At 42.2% G+C, this 18,862-nt stretch overlaps 2 protein-coding genes across 3 annotated transcripts; one reads left to right on the top strand and one right to left on the bottom strand.

Annotated features, from left to right (window-relative positions):
- The first annotated feature begins 53 nt into the window (after window positions 1-53).
- LOC311003244 (myosin light chain kinase, smooth muscle-like) lies at window positions 54-9,595 on the top strand. Of its 2 annotated transcripts, none has more exons than XM_083994943.1 (17): window positions 54-393; window positions 1,397-1,543; window positions 1,690-1,842; window positions 1,962-2,018; window positions 2,420-2,473; window positions 2,554-2,684; window positions 3,207-3,363; window positions 3,457-3,768; window positions 3,859-3,955; window positions 4,420-4,623; window positions 4,770-4,987; window positions 5,702-5,825; window positions 6,403-6,555; window positions 6,809-6,938; window positions 7,342-7,423; window positions 7,612-7,752; window positions 8,943-9,595. In XM_083994943.1, exons 1-17 carry the CDS (start codon window positions 222-224, stop codon window positions 9,146-9,148), a joined length of 2,538 nt encoding a protein of 845 aa, XP_083851069.1. In that variant the 5' UTR covers window positions 54-221; the 3' UTR covers window positions 9,149-9,595. The 2 variants fall into 2 exon arrangements, with proteins under 2 accessions (XP_083851069.1, XP_083851068.1); XM_083994942.1 differs by having other exon boundaries at window positions 1,959-2,018.
- Window positions 9,596-9,767: 172 nt separating this feature from the next.
- On the bottom strand, window positions 9,768-18,563 carry coasy (CoA synthase). Its single transcript, XM_083993829.1, has 10 exons — window positions 18,398-18,563; window positions 15,611-16,382; window positions 14,633-14,847; window positions 13,837-13,968; window positions 13,051-13,240; window positions 12,179-12,243; window positions 11,988-12,072; window positions 11,717-11,814; window positions 11,343-11,489; window positions 9,768-11,223 (listed from the first exon to the last, which is right to left on the bottom strand). Exons 2-10 carry the CDS (start codon window positions 16,281-16,283, stop codon window positions 11,173-11,175), a joined length of 1,656 nt encoding a protein of 551 aa, XP_083849955.1. The 5' UTR covers window positions 16,284-16,382; window positions 18,398-18,563; the 3' UTR covers window positions 9,768-11,172.
- Window positions 18,564-18,862: the final 299 nt, after the last annotated feature.

Below are 18,862 nucleotides of genomic sequence, written 5' to 3'. Positions count from 1 at the left end.
AAAAAACAGAGGCTCCTCCTGCTATAGCATCTCAGAGGATGTGTGAAGAGAGACCGGGCCAGAATGTCACACATCAGCCTCACACTAACTTCACACTTAACTTATATTCACACCATACTTGTATGCTGAGAAAAAACAGTGTATAAGAACAAAGCAACACCAACCAAGAAGAAGAAGACGAAGAAGAGGAGCTCATCATTGCTTGTCCTTTCTACTCAGGGATGGACAAAAAAGATGTCAAGAAGCCAAAGACCTATGTGTCCACTTTCCGGGTGGCCCTCAAGCCTCGATCCAGACCGGACTGTGTGGAGAAGAAGGAAAAGGAGAATGGACTGGATACCACAAAATCGTTGGTCATTGGGAAAAACAAACTGCAAATTTCACCTCCAACAGGTAAACACTTGCAAAATTTGGCTTACAGACAAGCAGAACTAGTTTTAAATGTCACAATTTCAATTCTTGATGTAAATTAGGTGTGTGTGTGTGTGTGTATAGGGGGCAGTTTTACCACACTCTGACTGACAGCAGCCCCTGCAGGCACCTAATGTTTTAATTTGTGCTTGGTTAACTTCAACCCGTTGCATGAGCCCGTTGCAAAGGCCTATCAAGAAAAAACAGAAGTACTGGGATCTGTTAGATTGCATATAAATGATGGGGCTTGCTCCCCTGAGGCTAGTTGACTTCTTGTGAAAATAATAACAGAGAGTGCAGCTTAATAAATAACATTATTATTGTGCAATGTGTTGTTTTGTAGTTATTGTGATAGGGTAATAGTCAGACTTGTCCCTGGGCAATTGCACTCTGAATGTATAGGAGTGACACGCAACTTGCCTCCCACCCCTCATTTCCCCCAAATGTACACACACACACAAACACAAACACAAACACATTAATGACATTCCACAACTGACTGGGGACCACCCACTCCTTGTCCTTACGGATGGAAATACCAACAGCAATACATGCAAACACATGTGGTGGGAGTTACCCGTAAACACAGAGTAAAACTATCCACACTTACCTACAACGACCGACCGCAACAACAACTGGCACCCACAGCTGTTCACCCACAGGCAACTGATGAAAACACACTAATCTGCCTTTAGGCAAAACAGGCAAAGCAAACATCAGCATTAGGCTACAATTTTCTATTTTACTTTTCTGACTATATTAACATTTGTAAATCCTGGTTCGCATGAAATTCATCTACAGTTTGATCAGTGACACAATATCTATGCTGAAAAAGCCAATTATGCCATTTTTTTTGTTTTATATAAAGTTGCATGTGCTGATTAGTCAGTGGCAGAGGAAACAAATAGTTTATATACAGTTTGCAATCCATTGAATCATGTCTGAACCTAAAATCCACTGTCCTTGATTTCTAATCTCTTTTAAGATGCGAGACAGACACAGATTCAGGCCCTGACTTCACCTCACTTCAAACAACCACTGCACGATTGTACAGTCAGTGAAGGAAGTGATGCTTCTTTTCAAGGTGTTATCACAGGAAGTCGGCCGCTCAGCGTATCCTGGCTACACAATGGTAAGAGACTGATCGTCATATACCCCGTGAAGAAATTATACTAAACTACAGAGGGGTTTAAAACCACAATTTCCAATATTTTGATGAATTTTCCTGATCAACTCAAGTGAAAATACGTATTTGTCCATTGCTATCTTGTTATTTAGGCAAGACGGTGCTTTCAGATAATACTTCTTTCAAGAATGGCATCGCTGTTCTGGATGTGATTCGGTGTTCACGTGAAAATGCTGGGACGTACACCTGCACAGCTGAGAATAGTGCCGGGAAACAGTCCAGCAGTGCTGTGTTACATGTCACAGGTAAAGCTGGACCACTGTGTCATGTTTGAAATTCCTCGCAAAAACATCAAGTATGGGTAGCTGTAGCTTGGCCCTCAGTAAACCACAGTAAACCTGTTTCTCTTCTGTTTGCAAAGGAGCAGCTACAAAGGAAGTCCCCGGCAAACAAAACCAGCATGAAGACAAAAAGGACAAAGGTAGATTAATAACTTTTGTTGAGCTTTATAACAAAAATCTTTGTATTGTTACACACACCCATCAACTCACCCCTCTCTCTGCTGTTCTTCTTACCTTTAATACTTTGAATACTCCACCAGAAATAATGCAAATTTATACTAAATGTGCTGCTAATGTAGGGCAGGGAAGCAGATGCAAACACACACACCATTGTTTTCTTTTGTTAATTAAATCTAATATTCACATATCACTCATTTCTGTTCCAGTCGACTCACACAAACTCTTTTTTTCCTAACACCTTCCACCTCTTTCAAATTTTTTGCCACTGCAACCAAACATGGCTGCTCACATGTGATTGGTCAGATACTGCCATAATCCCCCTATCATGGCGCACACCTGTAAAGTCCACCTACTTCTTCAGTCTCCACAGGTAACAGGGAGATCAACCTTCAAACAGAAGTCTCCACCAGTGAAGGTGAGTACGGAACAAAGTATTAATTCAACACCTGAATTTACTGTGTAAGGTTTACTATATTTTATTTAACTCTCCCTCAGGACCCCCTGTGGAGTTTGTAGACGCACCTGAGCAGGTGGAGGTTCGGGTAGGAGAGCAGGCCCGGCTTCACTGTGACTTCAAGAGCAGCTCTGCCCCTGTGGCCTGCTGCTGGATTTACAACAGAGACAAAGTAAGAACATTTACAACCCCAGTGATTGTTAGTATACACTGCAAAAATTCAAAATCTTACCAAGAATATTTGTCTTATTTCTAGTCAAAATGTCATTTCTAGTCTAAATAAATCCCATTATACTTAAAATAACCTAAGACTCATCACATTTAAAAAGCAGCTTGTTTTTAGACACTTTTTAAAAAAAACTTTAAAGCAAATTTTCCACTTTAAATAAGTAGAAAAATCTGACAGTGGAGCAAGTTTTTCTTTCTTATTACAAGCACAAAAAACTTGCTTTCACTGGCAGATTTTTCTACTTATTTCAATTGAAAATTAGTTTGAAACAAGTGAAAATTATCTAAAACTTACTTTTTAGGTGATGAGTCTTATTTTTACTGGAAAGAGATTAGTTTTGACTAGAAATTAGACATTTTGACAAGAAATAAGACAAATATTCTTGGAAAGATTGAGTTTTTGATTTTTTTTTTTTTTTTTTTAAGATTGTAGCTTTTGAAAACCCCTCCATGTCCTCTTATTTAGGTGGTAGTAGGAGGGCCAAGGGTGTCTGTCAGGAGCAGCAAGACCCAGAGCAGTGTGGAGATGTCTCAGGCCTGTGCAGAGGACACAGGCTCTTACACTGTCGTCGTACGAAACCGAAAAGGCTCAGCCCAGCACACAGTCTCCCTCAGTGTTATAGGTGAGTCAGCTTTTATTCCCCCCCCCCTCAGCCAGCTCTGTATTTCCAGTCTTGAGTTGTTTAAACCTTTCATTCTTGAATTTCCCCCCTCAGACCGACCAGATCCGCCAGCATCCCCACCTGTCGTCTCCAAGCTGTCCTCCGAGTCCCTGGTCCTGTGCTGGACTGGACCCAGCTTCGACGGAGGCACAGCTGTGTTGGGTTACATTGTGGAGGTCAAACAAGAGGGCAAGGACGAGGCTGGGAGCTGGACCGAGGTAGCCAGCCGGTGTAAGAACACATCCCACCACATTCGCTCCAGCCTGGAGCCTCTGGGGCAGTACCGCTTCCGTGTCAGGGCCTACAACTCAGCGGGAGTCAGCGAGCCGAGCCAGGAGTCCGACTGTGTCAAGATGGCCACGAAGAGTGAGTGACATGTTGGATTGGAGAAAGAATGTGATATATATTTTTTAGAAAATTGTGTTGATTTGTTATCCTATTGTTTTGTGTCTCAAGGTGAAAAGAAGGAAGAGCCTGAGTCGTACGCCACCGTGACCATTGACACAAAACACAAAGTGAAGGACCACTACAGTGTACATGAAAGGCTGGGAACGTAAGTTTGTATTTGGAATAAACTTCAAGTTCAGACTGACAACACACTTCAGATCATGTAAATCAGGGATGTCAAACTCAATTTAGTTCAGGGGCCACAAACAGCACAATTTAATCTCAAGTGGGCCGGACCAGCAAAATAATAGCATAATAACCTTTAAATATATTTTAAAAAATTGAGATTTCCCTCTGTTTTAGTACATTAATAAGATGTTTACAGTTACTGAACTATCCTTTTACAAAACATATTATGAGCCACCTGAAATTTATTGATAAAAATATGTGCAATTTCAAATTTTCACACTTGACAAATTCATCCTGAGGGCCAGATTGGACCCTCTGCAGGGCCGGTTCTGGCCCACGGGCCGCATGTTTGACACCCCTGATGTAAATTGATATGAAGTAATCAAACGTGTAAATCTGTAATACTGTTTATTTACTTCGGATTTCTAAAATATAATCCAGTGGGAAGTTTGGCGAGGTGTACCGGTTGATCCATAAAGAGACGGGCCAGGAGAGTGCAGGGAAGTTCTACCGTGCCCGCACCTCCAAGGAAAAGCAAGCGGCACTCAAGGAAATTGAACTTATGAACTGTCTCCACCACCCAAAGCTGTGCCAGTGTCTGGCTGCCTATGCCACACGCTCAGAGACGGTCATGGTCATGGAATAGTAAGTGACGTTTCACATAATTTCTTGCCATGTTGTATTTTTTTGATTGGGACATGCACTTTTTTTTTACCATAAGTTTCCAAAAGTACATTAGTTGAGGGTTATCTTCAGCACATTGGCCTGAATGGTGTTATCCCTCTGCCCAGTATTGAGGGAGGAGAGCTCTTTGAACGCATCGTGGATGACAACTTCGAGCACACAGAACCAACCAGTGCCCGCTACATGCAGCAGATCCTGGAGGGCATGCAGTACGTCCACAAGCAGAACATCGTCCACCTCGACCTCAAGCCAGAGAACATCGTCTGCGTGGACACCACTGGCACACGGATCAAGATCATTGACTTTGGCTTGGCGAGTAAACTGGGTGAGTTTGAATTGGCCTCAGAATGAACTTGCAGGGATTTTATTTCTCCTTACATGGTAAATATTACACACAATGAAGACATAAGAGAGCAGAATGTTTTTCTCCTTTAACTTTATAAACATTTGCATAGTAGGGTACTAAATCATAAGGAAGGACATGTGTACTCTAGTGAACAATTCAATACAGGAAAAGCCAAAGATCCTTATATGGCCTGTTTGAATATAAACAGACATGCTGCCTCATGCGTCCAGCTTGAAGAATGAAAAGCTTCCTGCTATCTTTATATAATTTATTCTTGGTTGCAAAACAAAATAACACTGCATTTTTTATACAAACATGTTTTTGCTCAGCATACTTTATTTTAGCCAACACAGCAGAGTTGACGCAAGGTCATTAATTGCAATACAGTCCAGAAATAAGCAAAGATAAGACCAAGGAGCGTTCTCCAAATTCCTAGACGTCTACCAGTGACCAGAACGTCAGACAACTCTTGAAACAGCCATCACTGTTACTTCAACTCAAAAAACGCAGCAGAGCATGTGAAACCACTCGGAGCAGAAAATGTGGTGCATGGCGTTCCAAATACATCGACTCCAGACTGGGCGGTCTATTTAGAGTTTACTAAGGCCATCTGTAAATAATACCAACAAGCACAAGCTAAACATTTCTGGGTGAATATCTGAGTGTGTTTGGTCTTCTTGTCTTGTTCTTCAGAGGACGATAAACCTCTGATGGTGATGCATGGCACGCCCGAGTTTGTGGCCCCAGAGGTGATCAGCTTTGAGCCTGTTGGCCTGGAGACAGACATGTGGAGCATCGGAGTCATCTGTTTTATCTTGTAAGTTCAACAGTGAAAGGGTTGGTTACGGCCTGGGCCGCAGTAATATGTTAAAAAGGTGGAATATTTCACGTCTTCATTAAATGAGAGCCAGTAGAACCTGTTTGCATGCAAATGTTATCTCTTCATGCTTCATTTCTCCATCTCGTCTAGTGTGTCAACTCTGGCAAAGCTTTTTTCAAAGAAGTTAAAAGTAGCAGGAATGTATTAGTGACGTGAATTCCTACACTGATAAAAATCTAATGAGGTAGATATCACATATCTTTTCAACTCTTCTTAAGCATCTCTACAAATGTAGATTTGGTGCCATCTACTGGTGAAGTTGTGGCACTTCCACAGACCCATGTGATAATAGTAGGCCTACTGCAGTTCTGTTAGTGTGCATAGTTTGCCCCAAACTGAGTGGTAAGATGACATAACAAGAATGTCTGACTCAAAACAGTGAATCTGTAACCTCAGGCAGAAGGGGCGAGAACAGGTAGTAAAGGTATAGGGATTTCCTCTCTGTGTAGAAACACAGAGCTTCCTTGACCTTTTTTGATCCTATCTCTGTGATTGATTGTTTCGTGCCCTGCAGGCTGAGCGGAGAGTCTCCCTTCCAGGGGAACAGCGATGCCGAGACCCTCGCTCTTGTGACCGCTGCCAGCTACGAATTTGACCAGGAAAGCTTTGAGGACATCTCGGATCAAGCTAAAGACTTTATCAGCTCGATGCTGAAAAAAGACCGGAGGTTGGTTGGTGTGTTTTCTTGGATTCAATCAAGTGCACCTTTGTGGTACAACTAGAGAGGAAAGGAAAGGAGCTGAAGATGCTTTGGTGCTCTTCCCCTCTGAGTCCTTGTGAGATCTGTCACTTACAGAAAACATGCATGTTGCCAAACCATTTACCAAAGTCCGAATAAGGACGGCCTCGAGGCAGTGAACTGTTGGCAGCATTCAACAGCTCTTTTCTTTTTCCTCTGTCTGCCTCCACTTGCTCTATAGATGCAGGTTGTCATGTACTGAGGCCCTGACCCACCCCTGGATGGCCTCTTTTACCCCCCTGACCCGCAGACCCACCAAGTCCCTCAGAAAGGAGAAGATGAGACGCTTTCTGGCCAAGCGCAAGTGGAAGGTAACACAACCGGAGAAAACAGAAACAATGGTTTTAGGAGGTCAAAAACTTTCTCAGATTGTTGCGTTGCAGCTTGTGGCCTTTATGAGGGACATTGCTGTTCATTGACACTTCAGTTTGTAATCCAGATAAAGGCCATGAGCTGTTGGTCTGATAAAATTCTTCCACTTTCCGACCTATTTGGACTTTCTCTTCTTCTACGTACCTTGGAAGTGGGTGAAGTTGTGCCAGAAACCTCACTTTGTTTCTACGGTGGTTTAAGCCCAGCATTGGACTGATGTACAATTTTCTTATCAACGCTTCCCCATGATGACCTTTTTGAATTCATTGCGCTATACAGGCCCCAAGCTTTGGACATGAATGCAGTTTGTCATCCAGTGCTATTTGTCCTTTAAACTTCTAGAAAACTGGCAAGGCTGTTTTGGCCCTACAGCGGATGGCTAACCTCTCCAACAGGCCAGACTCTCCTGGCAGCTCCTCAGAGGGTAAGACAGATAAATAGATGCACATGCACACACACACAATGCCCTCCAACGTCCTACAGCTACATACATATGGCAGATGACTCACAGTTTCAGATTGTCACTTCAAGTTTACCCTTTTGTGATCAGTAAAGCCTCGGTTCCGTTTTATTCATCGTCATCATCCTCCTCCCTCCCTCCCTCTCATCCAGAGCCAGGCTGGAGCCAAGAGGCAGAGGGGGCCATCCAGTCGCTGGATGAGCAGCTTCAGAGCGAACCTTGCTTCCAGCAGACCCTGAAGGACGCCACCCTTCCCAAAGGAGCTACTGCTCAGCTAACATGTCTTGTCAATGGTAGAGTGACAGAGCTGTGATGCACTTCATTAAATGATGCCCTGCTACGTTGCACAAGGGCAGGGGGGAAAAAAACAAAACAAAACAAAAAAACAATGCTGTCTGAAATGCTTTGATCGCAGTAGGATGAGACTTTAACTAGCTAAACTTGAAAATGCTATAATGAATATTTTTAAACGAGCATTGAATCAAATTACACCTACAGCTCCAACAAGTTCTAGAGAGGTTAGCTTGAACAACACTTAAAACCATTTGTTCTTTATTATTAACAAACTCAACAGGGTTTGGGATTGAGACTATTGGGATGCTTAGCCAGTTCACTGCAAAAAACTTAAACTCTTACCAATAATATTTGTCTTATTTCTAGTCAAAATGTAATTTCTAGTCAGAACAAATCTCATTATACTTTAAAATAAGACTATACTTTTTTATACTTCTTTTTTTTTTTTTTTTTTACTACTTCTTTCAAGCATATTTTCACTTGAAATAAGTAGAAGAATCTGACAGTGGAGCAAGTTTTTCTTTCTTATTACAAGCACAAAAAACTTGCTTTCACTGGCAGATTTTTCTACTTATTTCAAGTGAAAGTTTGTTTGAAACAAGTGAAAATTATCTAAAAACAAGTACATTTTTAGGTGATGAGTCTTATTTTAAGTGGAAAGAGATTAGTTTTGACTAGAAATGAGACATTTTGACAAGAAATAAGACAGATATTCTTGGAAAGATTTTGAGTTTTTGCAGTGTTATCTTTGTAGGAAGGTGCAATTGGGTCACTTCACGAGGACTAAACCCAAAAGAAACAACTGGAGCACTCAATATAATGCAGATATTTAATACAGGTGCACAACACCTAACGTTTCAACGCAATGCGTCTTCATCAGAGATAAGAGGCTTTTTTTTTTACCTCTGATGAAGACGCATTGCGTCGAAACGTTAGGTGTTGTGCACCTGTATTAAATATCTGCATTATATTGAGTGCTCCAGTTGTTTCTTTTGGGTTTAGTCCTCGTGAAGTGACCCAATTGCACCTTCCTACCTACTGGTCCTGTCTGAGAGCACCGATTTACCGGTTGAAGCGCAAGAGCACCCTTCCTTTTGAGTGTTATCTTTGTGTTGATGTTATTCAATGTCCAGTGGCCTATTATATATATTCTTAATTCTGCAGTAACGTCTTTTTGTGTTATTCTTAGGTTACCCACAGCCGGAGGTGAAGTGGCTTCAGAATGAGAAGCCGGTGTCTGAATCTAGCAGAGTGACCGTGGAGCAACATGAAGACGGACTCTGCTCTCTGGTTCTGTCTGGTTTGAAGCCTTCTGACGCCGGGGTCTATGCGTGCAGGGCCAGAAATAAGATGGGGCAAGCTGTGTGCTCTGCCAAACTTAAAGTGGAGACGTGACCGGTCGGGGGGGGCAGCTCAGATGTACTCCATTTGGAGGGGGATTCTTCACGAGTAGTTTTTTAATGGTTTGGTGATGACACGTCAGCACATAGATGGACAGTTACCACCACTGCCACACAAATGGCACCAAGTTCGAGGTGGAAAGAGTTGTTTTGGTCCCCAGCCACTGAAGGGGTTAAGTCATATTTGGACACATTTACTCAAGAGTCCTTTGTTTCACACATCACCAGTTACTACTGCACTTACTATGTCTGTTTTTAACATGTTCGGCTACGAGTGCACAGGGTTTTGTTTCATTGTACCACAGCGACGTCATGTGACCGTCGCCCAGCTCAGCACCATTCACACAGCGTGTCACATGGAAATTGTAAATTTTGCACATTCAGATATTGTTCAAATGTAAATGATTTTAATAGCATTAAACTTAACATTTTAAGAACCACTTGTTGAAAATGAATGTTTTATGTTTTAAAATGATCGTACACCAACAACAACCATAAAACGGATTATGGCTATTTTGGCAGCTTCATGCAGATTCTATTCAGTTCATTAGAAAAAGTTAATGCGTAAACTCATGGGGTTTAAGGATATTTTGTTTATTGTTCTGTACCCATCCATTAAGCAGACCACTGAGTTTGCAGTTTACATGCAAGACAACATGAAGATTATTTTCACAAACTTAACTTAAACACTCAATTGACATGTATGGAATTCATAATAAGTTTGTAAATATTCATTTACAGACTTATTGTAGGTTATGGCAACACTTTCCGTCTTGCATGAGATGATGTTATGGAGAACTCAGCTCACAATGGAGTCTCAACATGTGACATCTGTTTTTTTTTTTATAAGACAAATCACAAGGTAGCCGGTGTATATATTCATGGATATATAATTTAAAAACTTCCATCACATTTCATTGATACATGACTTTTTCTCAATTCAATGCCCATCATTATCATCATCATCAGTTTTCTCTACTGGCCACATTTGCCTTTCCAGGTTGGGGATTTCCATAATCTCCAAAAGACAAAGCTTGATTTATTTACTATGTTTTTACTATGTATATTAGGTGCTTTCCTCCAACTGTCAATGCAGCGTTCCTTGTAGTTTCATGACCTTTCAGTGTCTTCCTTCTCTCGTTGTCAATGTGGCTGCTACACGGCCTTGTTCAGACTGCAGCCCAAATCAGCTTTTTTTTTTTTGTTAATCCAATCACCTCTGTATCAGGTTTGAATCAGACCTGTAAAGATCTCATGTGTTTTTTTGGCTGTTCATGATAGATACAATCTGGATGTGCTAAAAATCAGATTTGGAGTGGCAGTGTGAACTAGGCCGCTTTTTTGTAGACTACATTTTGTAGTGTTGTCAATCTATTGCACATGTTTCTACAATACAACGTACTTTGGTAATTTGTGACTTCTCAATAGATACTTACAATTAATTTGTTAATAGTCTACCCTGCAACGACAAAGATAAACACACTATTTTGCTTTTCCCTTAACATTAGTTCCTTTCCTAAGCTACTTTCAGGTTATTTATCCAAAGAATCCGTGAAAAACCGTCAGAACTCTGGTGGTGTCGTCGAAGACGTGCTGAAAATATTGAATTTGCAGAGAGGTTTGGTCTTGAATTATTTAGAAAAAAAAGACCTTTGGATGAAACCAGACCTACAATTCTTAGGATAAGATAATATTTTATTAATCCCCCCATAGCAAAATCATTGTTTTTTTTTTTAGATTACTTCTCCTTTTCCTTATCCATCCATCTAAACATCTCTGAAATAAAACTAAAGTTTAAAAACCTGTGGAAAGTTAATTAGGCACTGAGTCTTGGTCGAAGATGTGAGGGGGCACGTTGGGCTTGCTGCAAAAGCACAGTGGCCTCTCTCACTTCTTTCTAAGGCAGCGTTTCCTTATGTGAGTCAGTCATTTGTGTGTGTGCACATGTCCCTGGAGCCTGACGCATATACTTGGATGCACGGATCACAAGTCGGCTGACGTTGTGACCCACACATGTTCCTACTGTCGCTGTTTGATTCTGTGCTGAAGAAGATTCCAAGCTTTCAACACCTTTGAAATAAAAGACAATGGAAAATCATCACAAAAATACAGTTACAGCTCCATTTCTTTATAATGTCACTCAGATGCCTGGACCCCATTGTCATAGGGTGATGTGTACAGTATCTGACCTGTTTCCTGGTGACCTCAGGTTCCCACAGTGTGCTGAGCACCACGTTGGCGTGCTCTACTTGTTTGGCGTTGGACCACTGGCTTTGCAGCCTGCGCAGGGCGTCGTCCTTGGTGACGCCGTCCCTCTCCGTTATCCTTAACACCGCCTTAGAGAGGAGAGGAAACAAGAGGAGGCAGGATGGTTGGATTTACAGACTTTCTTGGTTTCTAAACATTGGCGCCCCCCAGTGGTAGTAACCAAAAGAAAGGAAGCTTGTACTATCAGGCTTTAAATTCTTAAATACAGAATAGAGAAAAACAAAACAACCATAACATTCACATCTCTAAATTGAGCTGATGTGACTTTATCCGTGTCCTCTCTTTAACTTATTACCTCCTCCTCTGGGATGACAGTGACCCAGACCTCATGGACCATGTCTGTCCAGCCGGCCTCTAGGAGAACTGCTGCATCCACCACACATACCTGTTTACCTGCAGAGAGCAAAACACAAGGGAGGCTCTTAGATCATCTGTGCATATATCTATACAAGCAGTACATTGGATGGACTGAAGGAAACACTCAAACACTCAACCCTACACAGCCTGTATCCAACAAAACCAGGTTTGATGGTGTTAAGGTTACTAAATACAAGTTCATACAGTACCTTCCTCTCTGGCTTGGTTGATTGTGTTCTTCACAAGAAGGGCTATCTCAGGCCATACAATATTTGTTAGGGCTTTTAACCTCTCCTGCATGAAAAACAGCATCATTGGTAAATTGTTAATACACAGGTATGGACTGTGACGTATCATTTGTAATGTTGCAATGCACTGAAAGATTGTTCATACATATTACCTGGTCTCCGAAAACTTTCTTTCCTAATGTACGTCTGTTTATCGTTTTGTCTTCATTGAGAAGGTCTAAAAGTGAAAGAAGAAATCTGTGTAATTATTCATATTTAGTTGATTACAGCGAAACACTGAGGACAACTGGGACCATTTATCGAGAGCTAGAGTTATGCAGCATGTTTCTTGCCAGTCAGTTGTGCGAAGGAGTCGTTATGACCTTGCAAAGTTTTGTATTTTAACATTTCCCTTCCCCACCTGCGTCAGGTCTGCCAGGATAATGTTTGGCGATAAAAGTGTGTCTTTAAAGGTGCTAAATGTGGCTTTTCTCCGCTGCAGAGCGTGGTTTTTTTTGCTGGAAGTGGGCGGTGAAGATGATCGCTTGGCAACAGCTTCAGACATTGTTGGCGTTCACAAGACAAGAGGTTACAACACACCTGCGCTACTTCTTCAGGGCAGACTGGATGCTACGGTTAACGGGGCTAGCCAGCGTGCTAACTTCAGTACAAGAAAGTGCAGTGATGGAAATAGACGGAAAAAAACAAGAGGGTTGCTTTCTGACTCTTGAGACGGCACTTGGCGAGGCAAAGGATGCTGAACTCGCAGCGTTTCTTCTAGACCGGTGAGTAAACAGCGGTTGATGCTCACGCTGGCTTTGTAGTGATCGCAAACACTTACACTGAGCTCCTTTAAAGCAAAGTCACAGAAGTGTGGTGGTGTCTGAGAAATTCTGTTAAAATTTAAAAAGCTATAACGGTCGAAAATCCGAGCATCAACTCATCAAAGTCTAATAAAAAAACAACTATGCAAAGGTGAATTTTAGTCTTGTGTCTAATACATGGAACATCTCTACACAATTTATTAATTACATGTCCTCCTCACCTGACCCAAATGTTTCTATCACTCTGTGATAGGCCGCTGTGTCTGGCTGATACACCTCATGGCCCAGCTTGTCACAGTCGATCCGGACTGCGCCCAAAGCCTCCAGCTGCCTGGCGATGGAGCTCTTTCCACTGCCGCTGCCTCCCGTCAGGCCAATCACGTAGGGAAGGGGAGGGAGATGAGATGTGTCCTGGCACGACAGAAGCAAGAAGACAGAGAAAACAAATGATGAGCACAAGATCATTAATAGTGAAGGGACGAAACTGTATATTTGTACTGATTAATGACACAAACTGGTCTTACGGTCTCAAGTCAGACCTCCTCAAAGACATTTAAACTTAAACTTCTTTTTAACTGAACTCTGTCTGCTTTGGTGTTATGATGCTTAATAGTTAGAACAGACATTGTGTTTTGTTACAGGCTGTGTCTATGACCTGGATGACACAGTTACTGTTAGAAGAGGTAGATATTTAAGGTTTCCAAATTTCAAAAGTTCTGTGTGTTTGACACTTGTTAGAAAATGATCAGCCGCCATTTTTGTTATGATTTGTTACGTTATAATTTCCTTCTTTTTCACAAAATCAAATAAAATTGTGACATACACTTTATATAGGCCTCAGTTTCAAAAGAAAAAAAAGTGATTGGAAATAAATGAAACTGCCCTTTGCTTTCCTTGTGGTTTCTTAAATGTGTTACACTGTACACACAACCACCATTAGGGCAAAGTGCATGATCCTCCACTGAAGTCCCTTATCAAAATGTAAACACCTTTTCGACAGGACCTACTTTAGGTGGAGTGAGGAGGGTGCCCAGGAGTCGAGAGCGTAGACTAGAGGAGCTGATCTTCTCCTCCTCTGTCTCGGTGTGGTGAGCGTCTTTCAGCAACTGGATCTCATGAAGAACAAGAACTGGAAGGCCCTGGTTAAGGAGGCGCAGAACACAAATCAAGCCAATGGAGTCGCTGCTATCAAGTAAATCAGTGACTTGCAGAATTTAACTTCCATACATCAGGAACTGTTTATGTAATAAATCTATATATACACTCGTAAAATTTGAAATGTAAAAGAAAAACTGACCAAGAAGTAAATGACATTGGCATAATGATATGTTAAAGGTACATTCAACTCTTCAACTTTATATTATGATCTTATAACAATAAAAAATGTGTTTCTTATATCTTGGATATAACCATGAACCAATGAAATCAGCTATGGAAAAACAAAAACAACAAAGTATAACGTAGTATTGTGGCATTTGTATATTAAATTTAGCCACTACTGCAGTGCATATGAATTGCATACTGGCAAAGACTTGGTTAGAGTATGTTTAGAGTCCAAGAGATGAGCCCCAGTACCGTTTTCCTGGATCATGTGACACTACAGCAAAAACAGTGACTACACTGTCCTATAATTTTTAATCTATAGCTACATGTGTCAGACAAATGTTTTAAAGTGCACAATAATCTAGTAGTCTCCTCTCCACTACTGGGAATAGACCAGAACCAAAATACTTCACAAACAGTGGTTAGGTACAGTTTGCTAAATTAAATCTCAGAGGCCATACTGTTAATTCCATAACTTACATTCTCAATGCGCTTTTTGTTCACAGCCTCGCCTCCCTTTCTGGTCTCCTCGCTAACCACAATGCACTGCAGCAGACGGTCAACCACAGACACTCCGAAGGGGTCGTCGAGGGGCACGATCTCCACCTGGAGCGACGGTTTGATGTCTTGCAGGAACTCGCGCAGCATCTGAACCCGCAGGGAGTACGGCTCGATCAGCTCCTTCAGCACTTTTTCTGAGGACGGGGAGACAAAGGACGCCAGTGAGTGGGTCTTGTTAACTTATTGCTGCTTTCAAAATATCAACAAATATTAGCTATTAAAGGGATAGTTCACCCAAAATTGAAATGTCACTCATTATCTACTCACCCTTATGTCGACTAAGGGCTGAGAGAAGTTTCAGAGTCCTCCGTGCAGCACTGCATGTCCATATGACGGTTGCGAACGGAGCTCACTTTTCTTCGTCCAAAAAGACACACCAAAAAAACATCCAAATACCTCCATAGTGCTCGTCTGTAATGTCCCTCTTGTATTGAAGCCCCAACATGAGAAATTGTTCCGAAAAAAATTAAATAAGTCTATATTTCTTTGTAGCGGAAGCTCCCAGCACTGCTCTTCCTGGTCCGTCCAAATCTCGCGCGATTTGCATTGACACCCTGTTCACGGCTCCGCAAATCGTGTGAGATATAGACTTATTTAATTTTTTTCAGAACAATTTCTCATGTTGGGGCTTCAATACAAGAGGGACATTACAGACAAGCACTATGGAGGTATTTGGATGTTTTTTGGTGTGTCTTTTTGGACGAAGGAAAGTGAGGCCCATTCGCAACCGTCATATGGACATGCAGTGCTGCACGGAGCCCCGCTGTAACTCAGAGAAGGCACGGAGGACTCTGAAACTTCTCCCAGCCCTTAGTCCACATGAGGGTGAGTAGATAATGAGTTTGAAATTTGAATTTTGGGTGAACTATCCCTTTAAGTGAATGTTTGTCTACTCACTTTTCAGCATTGCTTGGTCGCACACGCCAATGAGGAACCTCCTGTTGGCCAACAAGCATGAGATGTTGAGCAGCGTCCTGTGGGCCCCGTGGAGTCGATCAAACGTGCCCCCTACCACCACGTCACTGTACGTTTCCAAAGGTTCCTCATTTTCTTCAGCTCGTTGCAGTCCTCCTTCCTCTTTCTCCTGCAGGCGCACCAACTGCGGGTGGAGCAGCACTGACGGCAGACCGGGGCTACAGACGTAGCAGTGGCCGGTGTACTTCTGCAGACACTGGGTGACCTGATGGGACTGAGCTGGGTCCTGCAGAGCAAAGTCTGTTAGCACCACCTCCGGGGAGTGAGACAGAGACTGTGGAGTGGGGAAGGGGCTGTTGGGAATCGTGGCCGACTGAGCACGAACATTGGTCAGCAAAACCCGTATATCCAGGTGTCCGCATATGTCGGCCGCGTTGCTGTAAAGGCGGGTGATGAGCGTGGACAGGTCCACCACCGGCGGGATGAAGACAGGTCGAGGCTGACCCCCGCTTCCCAGGTTCAGCCCCGGGTGGAGGTGGACGTAGAGTGTGCGCTCCACGAGCTGAGCGGCCGAGCTCAGCACGGGAGCGATGCGCAGGGGGAGAGTGTGGAGAGGAGACGTCAGCACAAGGATGCCCGTGCTGAACATGGACATGTTACTGGCTGATGATGATAGCACAGGGGATTCACAGCCGTAACAGAGTCCGAGGAGTTACAGCGGCGGGGTGGGGGGGGGAGGGGAGGGGAGACGGCGCTGAAGTGGAAAAAAAGAGAGAGACAAAGTTCAACAGTGTGTCTTGTCTTGTTGTATTTTACATGCGCTGTATAGTGTTATATTCAATGCAAAGTTGGGAGGGAAGGGAACTATTAGCTACACATCTTCTAAACTGTGGTGGTTATGTCTTCGGGGGGGTCATCCCTATGTTCCCACAGCCCTATGTTCCCACAGCCTTATGTTCCCACATTTCTAACTTTTGTTGTCACTGAAAATTAGGCCCTATGTTCCCACAGCCCTTTGGTCCCACCATTGGTTGGGTTTAGGCAATGAAGGAAAGAGTTGGTTAAGTTTAGTAAAAAAAGACCCGGTAGAGGCTAGACAGGCCAGATAGATAGAGTCCAGATAGGTAGAGAGAGTCCAGTGGGAACATAGGGCCTAATTTTGAGAAAAGTCTTAGAACTGTGGGAACATAGGGCTGTGGGAACATAAGACTGTGGGAACATAGGCATGGACCCTGTCTTGGTTTTTATGGTTGTTATGGTTGTTAAACAGTCCTAACGCACAGAGAAGATAACCCTACTGGATAAAAACAACAACAACATTATATCAAAGAGGGCAGACAGGAAACTACTTTCACTTAATCAACATCAAAGGCTTTTTGGAACTTGAAACCACAAGCTACAATGTTGAAAAACAGGTTGTAACGACATAATTAATTGCACTTTTCCTTTGTTAATTTGCTTTCCTTGTATCCACTCTCTGGTATAACCTCTGCCAACATAAATAAAGCCTCATTCTCATTATTAACATAATAACCAGTTTTGTTTGTACCTATTGCAGTTCAGTAAAAATTGTTTATTTTGTGTCATGACACGTGCTTGCCTCCTTTGAGCTTATCCTATCCTGTATCTTGCTGTTAACATGCTCCACATTGCTAAGGTTGTTACTGATAAGCTAAAGGTGTCTAAGTTCAGGATTAGACCTGCACAACATGAAAAAACAATCACAATGTGATTATCTGGGAAAGTATTATGATTACGATATGCATGTTGTAACTTGTGCAGTTGTAACGCTTTTGCCTTAAATTTTTACATAAAATCAAGGATGTGACTTTTGTTGAGCGTCGTACCTAACAAACATTTGTCTTGAGAATGACTTTGGCCACTGAATCTCTGTTGCAGTGCAACGAAGCTTAACAATATTGTGACACATTTTATGCAACAACAAAACTTCCTATTCTAATTTATGACAAACTGTGCAGCCCTAATAGGTATTGTAATCATCACAGTGCATTGTCACTATGGGCCCTCTGCTCTGTTAGCTTACCTAATACCTACTGAGTTGCAAATAACTGACTTGAACAATAAGTCTCCTGTTGAATAAAGTGTTTCCTCCTGCTGCTGATGTTGCAAGTGAACAATGTAACTTTGTGCAGAGCTGCTGCAATTTATGAATTGAGTCCGACCATATTCCTTGAATTCCACTTCAGTGGAGTGAGTCACAAGGTAAAATTCAAAGCAAGGCGTGTTTACAGCAACAATCCTCACCTGTCATGATCCCACCCTGACGGGACAGACCCTAAACCTAAACCTGCCTTTACTTGTGGCTATACACAGCCGTGGACCAATCAAACAACACAATGCTTGGAGCATGAATACACAGTTTATTACAAGGGTGTGACTTCTTGTTTACCATCTGGCTGCTAACAACGATGTATGCCAACTTAAATCATGAGCAACAGTGTCAATTTGCATTAGCAGCTGACAGTTTGAACGGAAATTAACATGTATGTTACACTTGAAAGTCGTACAGTAGCTAGCTAGCTTAACAGTACTACCTGCAAATTGCCTGTGAAAATTAGCAATTAAAACACCATGTAGAGTGGTTAAACTAGATCTAAATGAGCACAGTTACGTGGTATTTATGACTCTGCAATGTCGGTATTTTGTAATAACCAACATTTTGGTGAGACACATACACAGATTTATATCGTTATTTGGACTGACAATCTGGCATATGGGCACCCTCCTTACATTTTAACACGAGCTTACCTGCACGAGCAGAGCTAAACCGACGTGAATGGCGGATGAATGTCGCAGGGTGGACGCATAATAACTACTGGACGGCTCTGTTTTCCTGCTAATCTTCAACGAAGAACTGTCTTAACCAGTCCACTCCAGTCCAAAGAGCTAAAGTATAACCACTAGTGGAAGACACTCTTCCACATGAACTGGGTCGGGTGATCACGTGACATCCAGACTGCTTCCTGATTGGTTGATGGGAGACCGGTGAAGTCTGGGACATGTAGTCATCCTGCTAAATGCCTAATGCCAAGATAGATAGATAGATAGATAGATAGATAGATAGATAGATAGATAGATAGATAGATAGATAGATAGATAGATAGATAGATAGATAGATAGAACAACTGAGTTGCCTGTGTTTTCTTTTTTGTTTTTGTCGGTGTTATGATATTTACAAGTAATTTGGCAGACCATCTATTTCTAATCTCAAAT

The sequence above is a fragment of the Trachurus trachurus genome (assembly GCF_905171665.1).
Source record: "Trachurus trachurus genome assembly, chromosome: 19".
NCBI lineage: Eukaryota > Metazoa > Chordata > Actinopteri > Carangiformes > Carangidae > Trachurus > Trachurus trachurus.
This window is presented reverse-complemented; position numbering and strand designations above follow the sequence as displayed.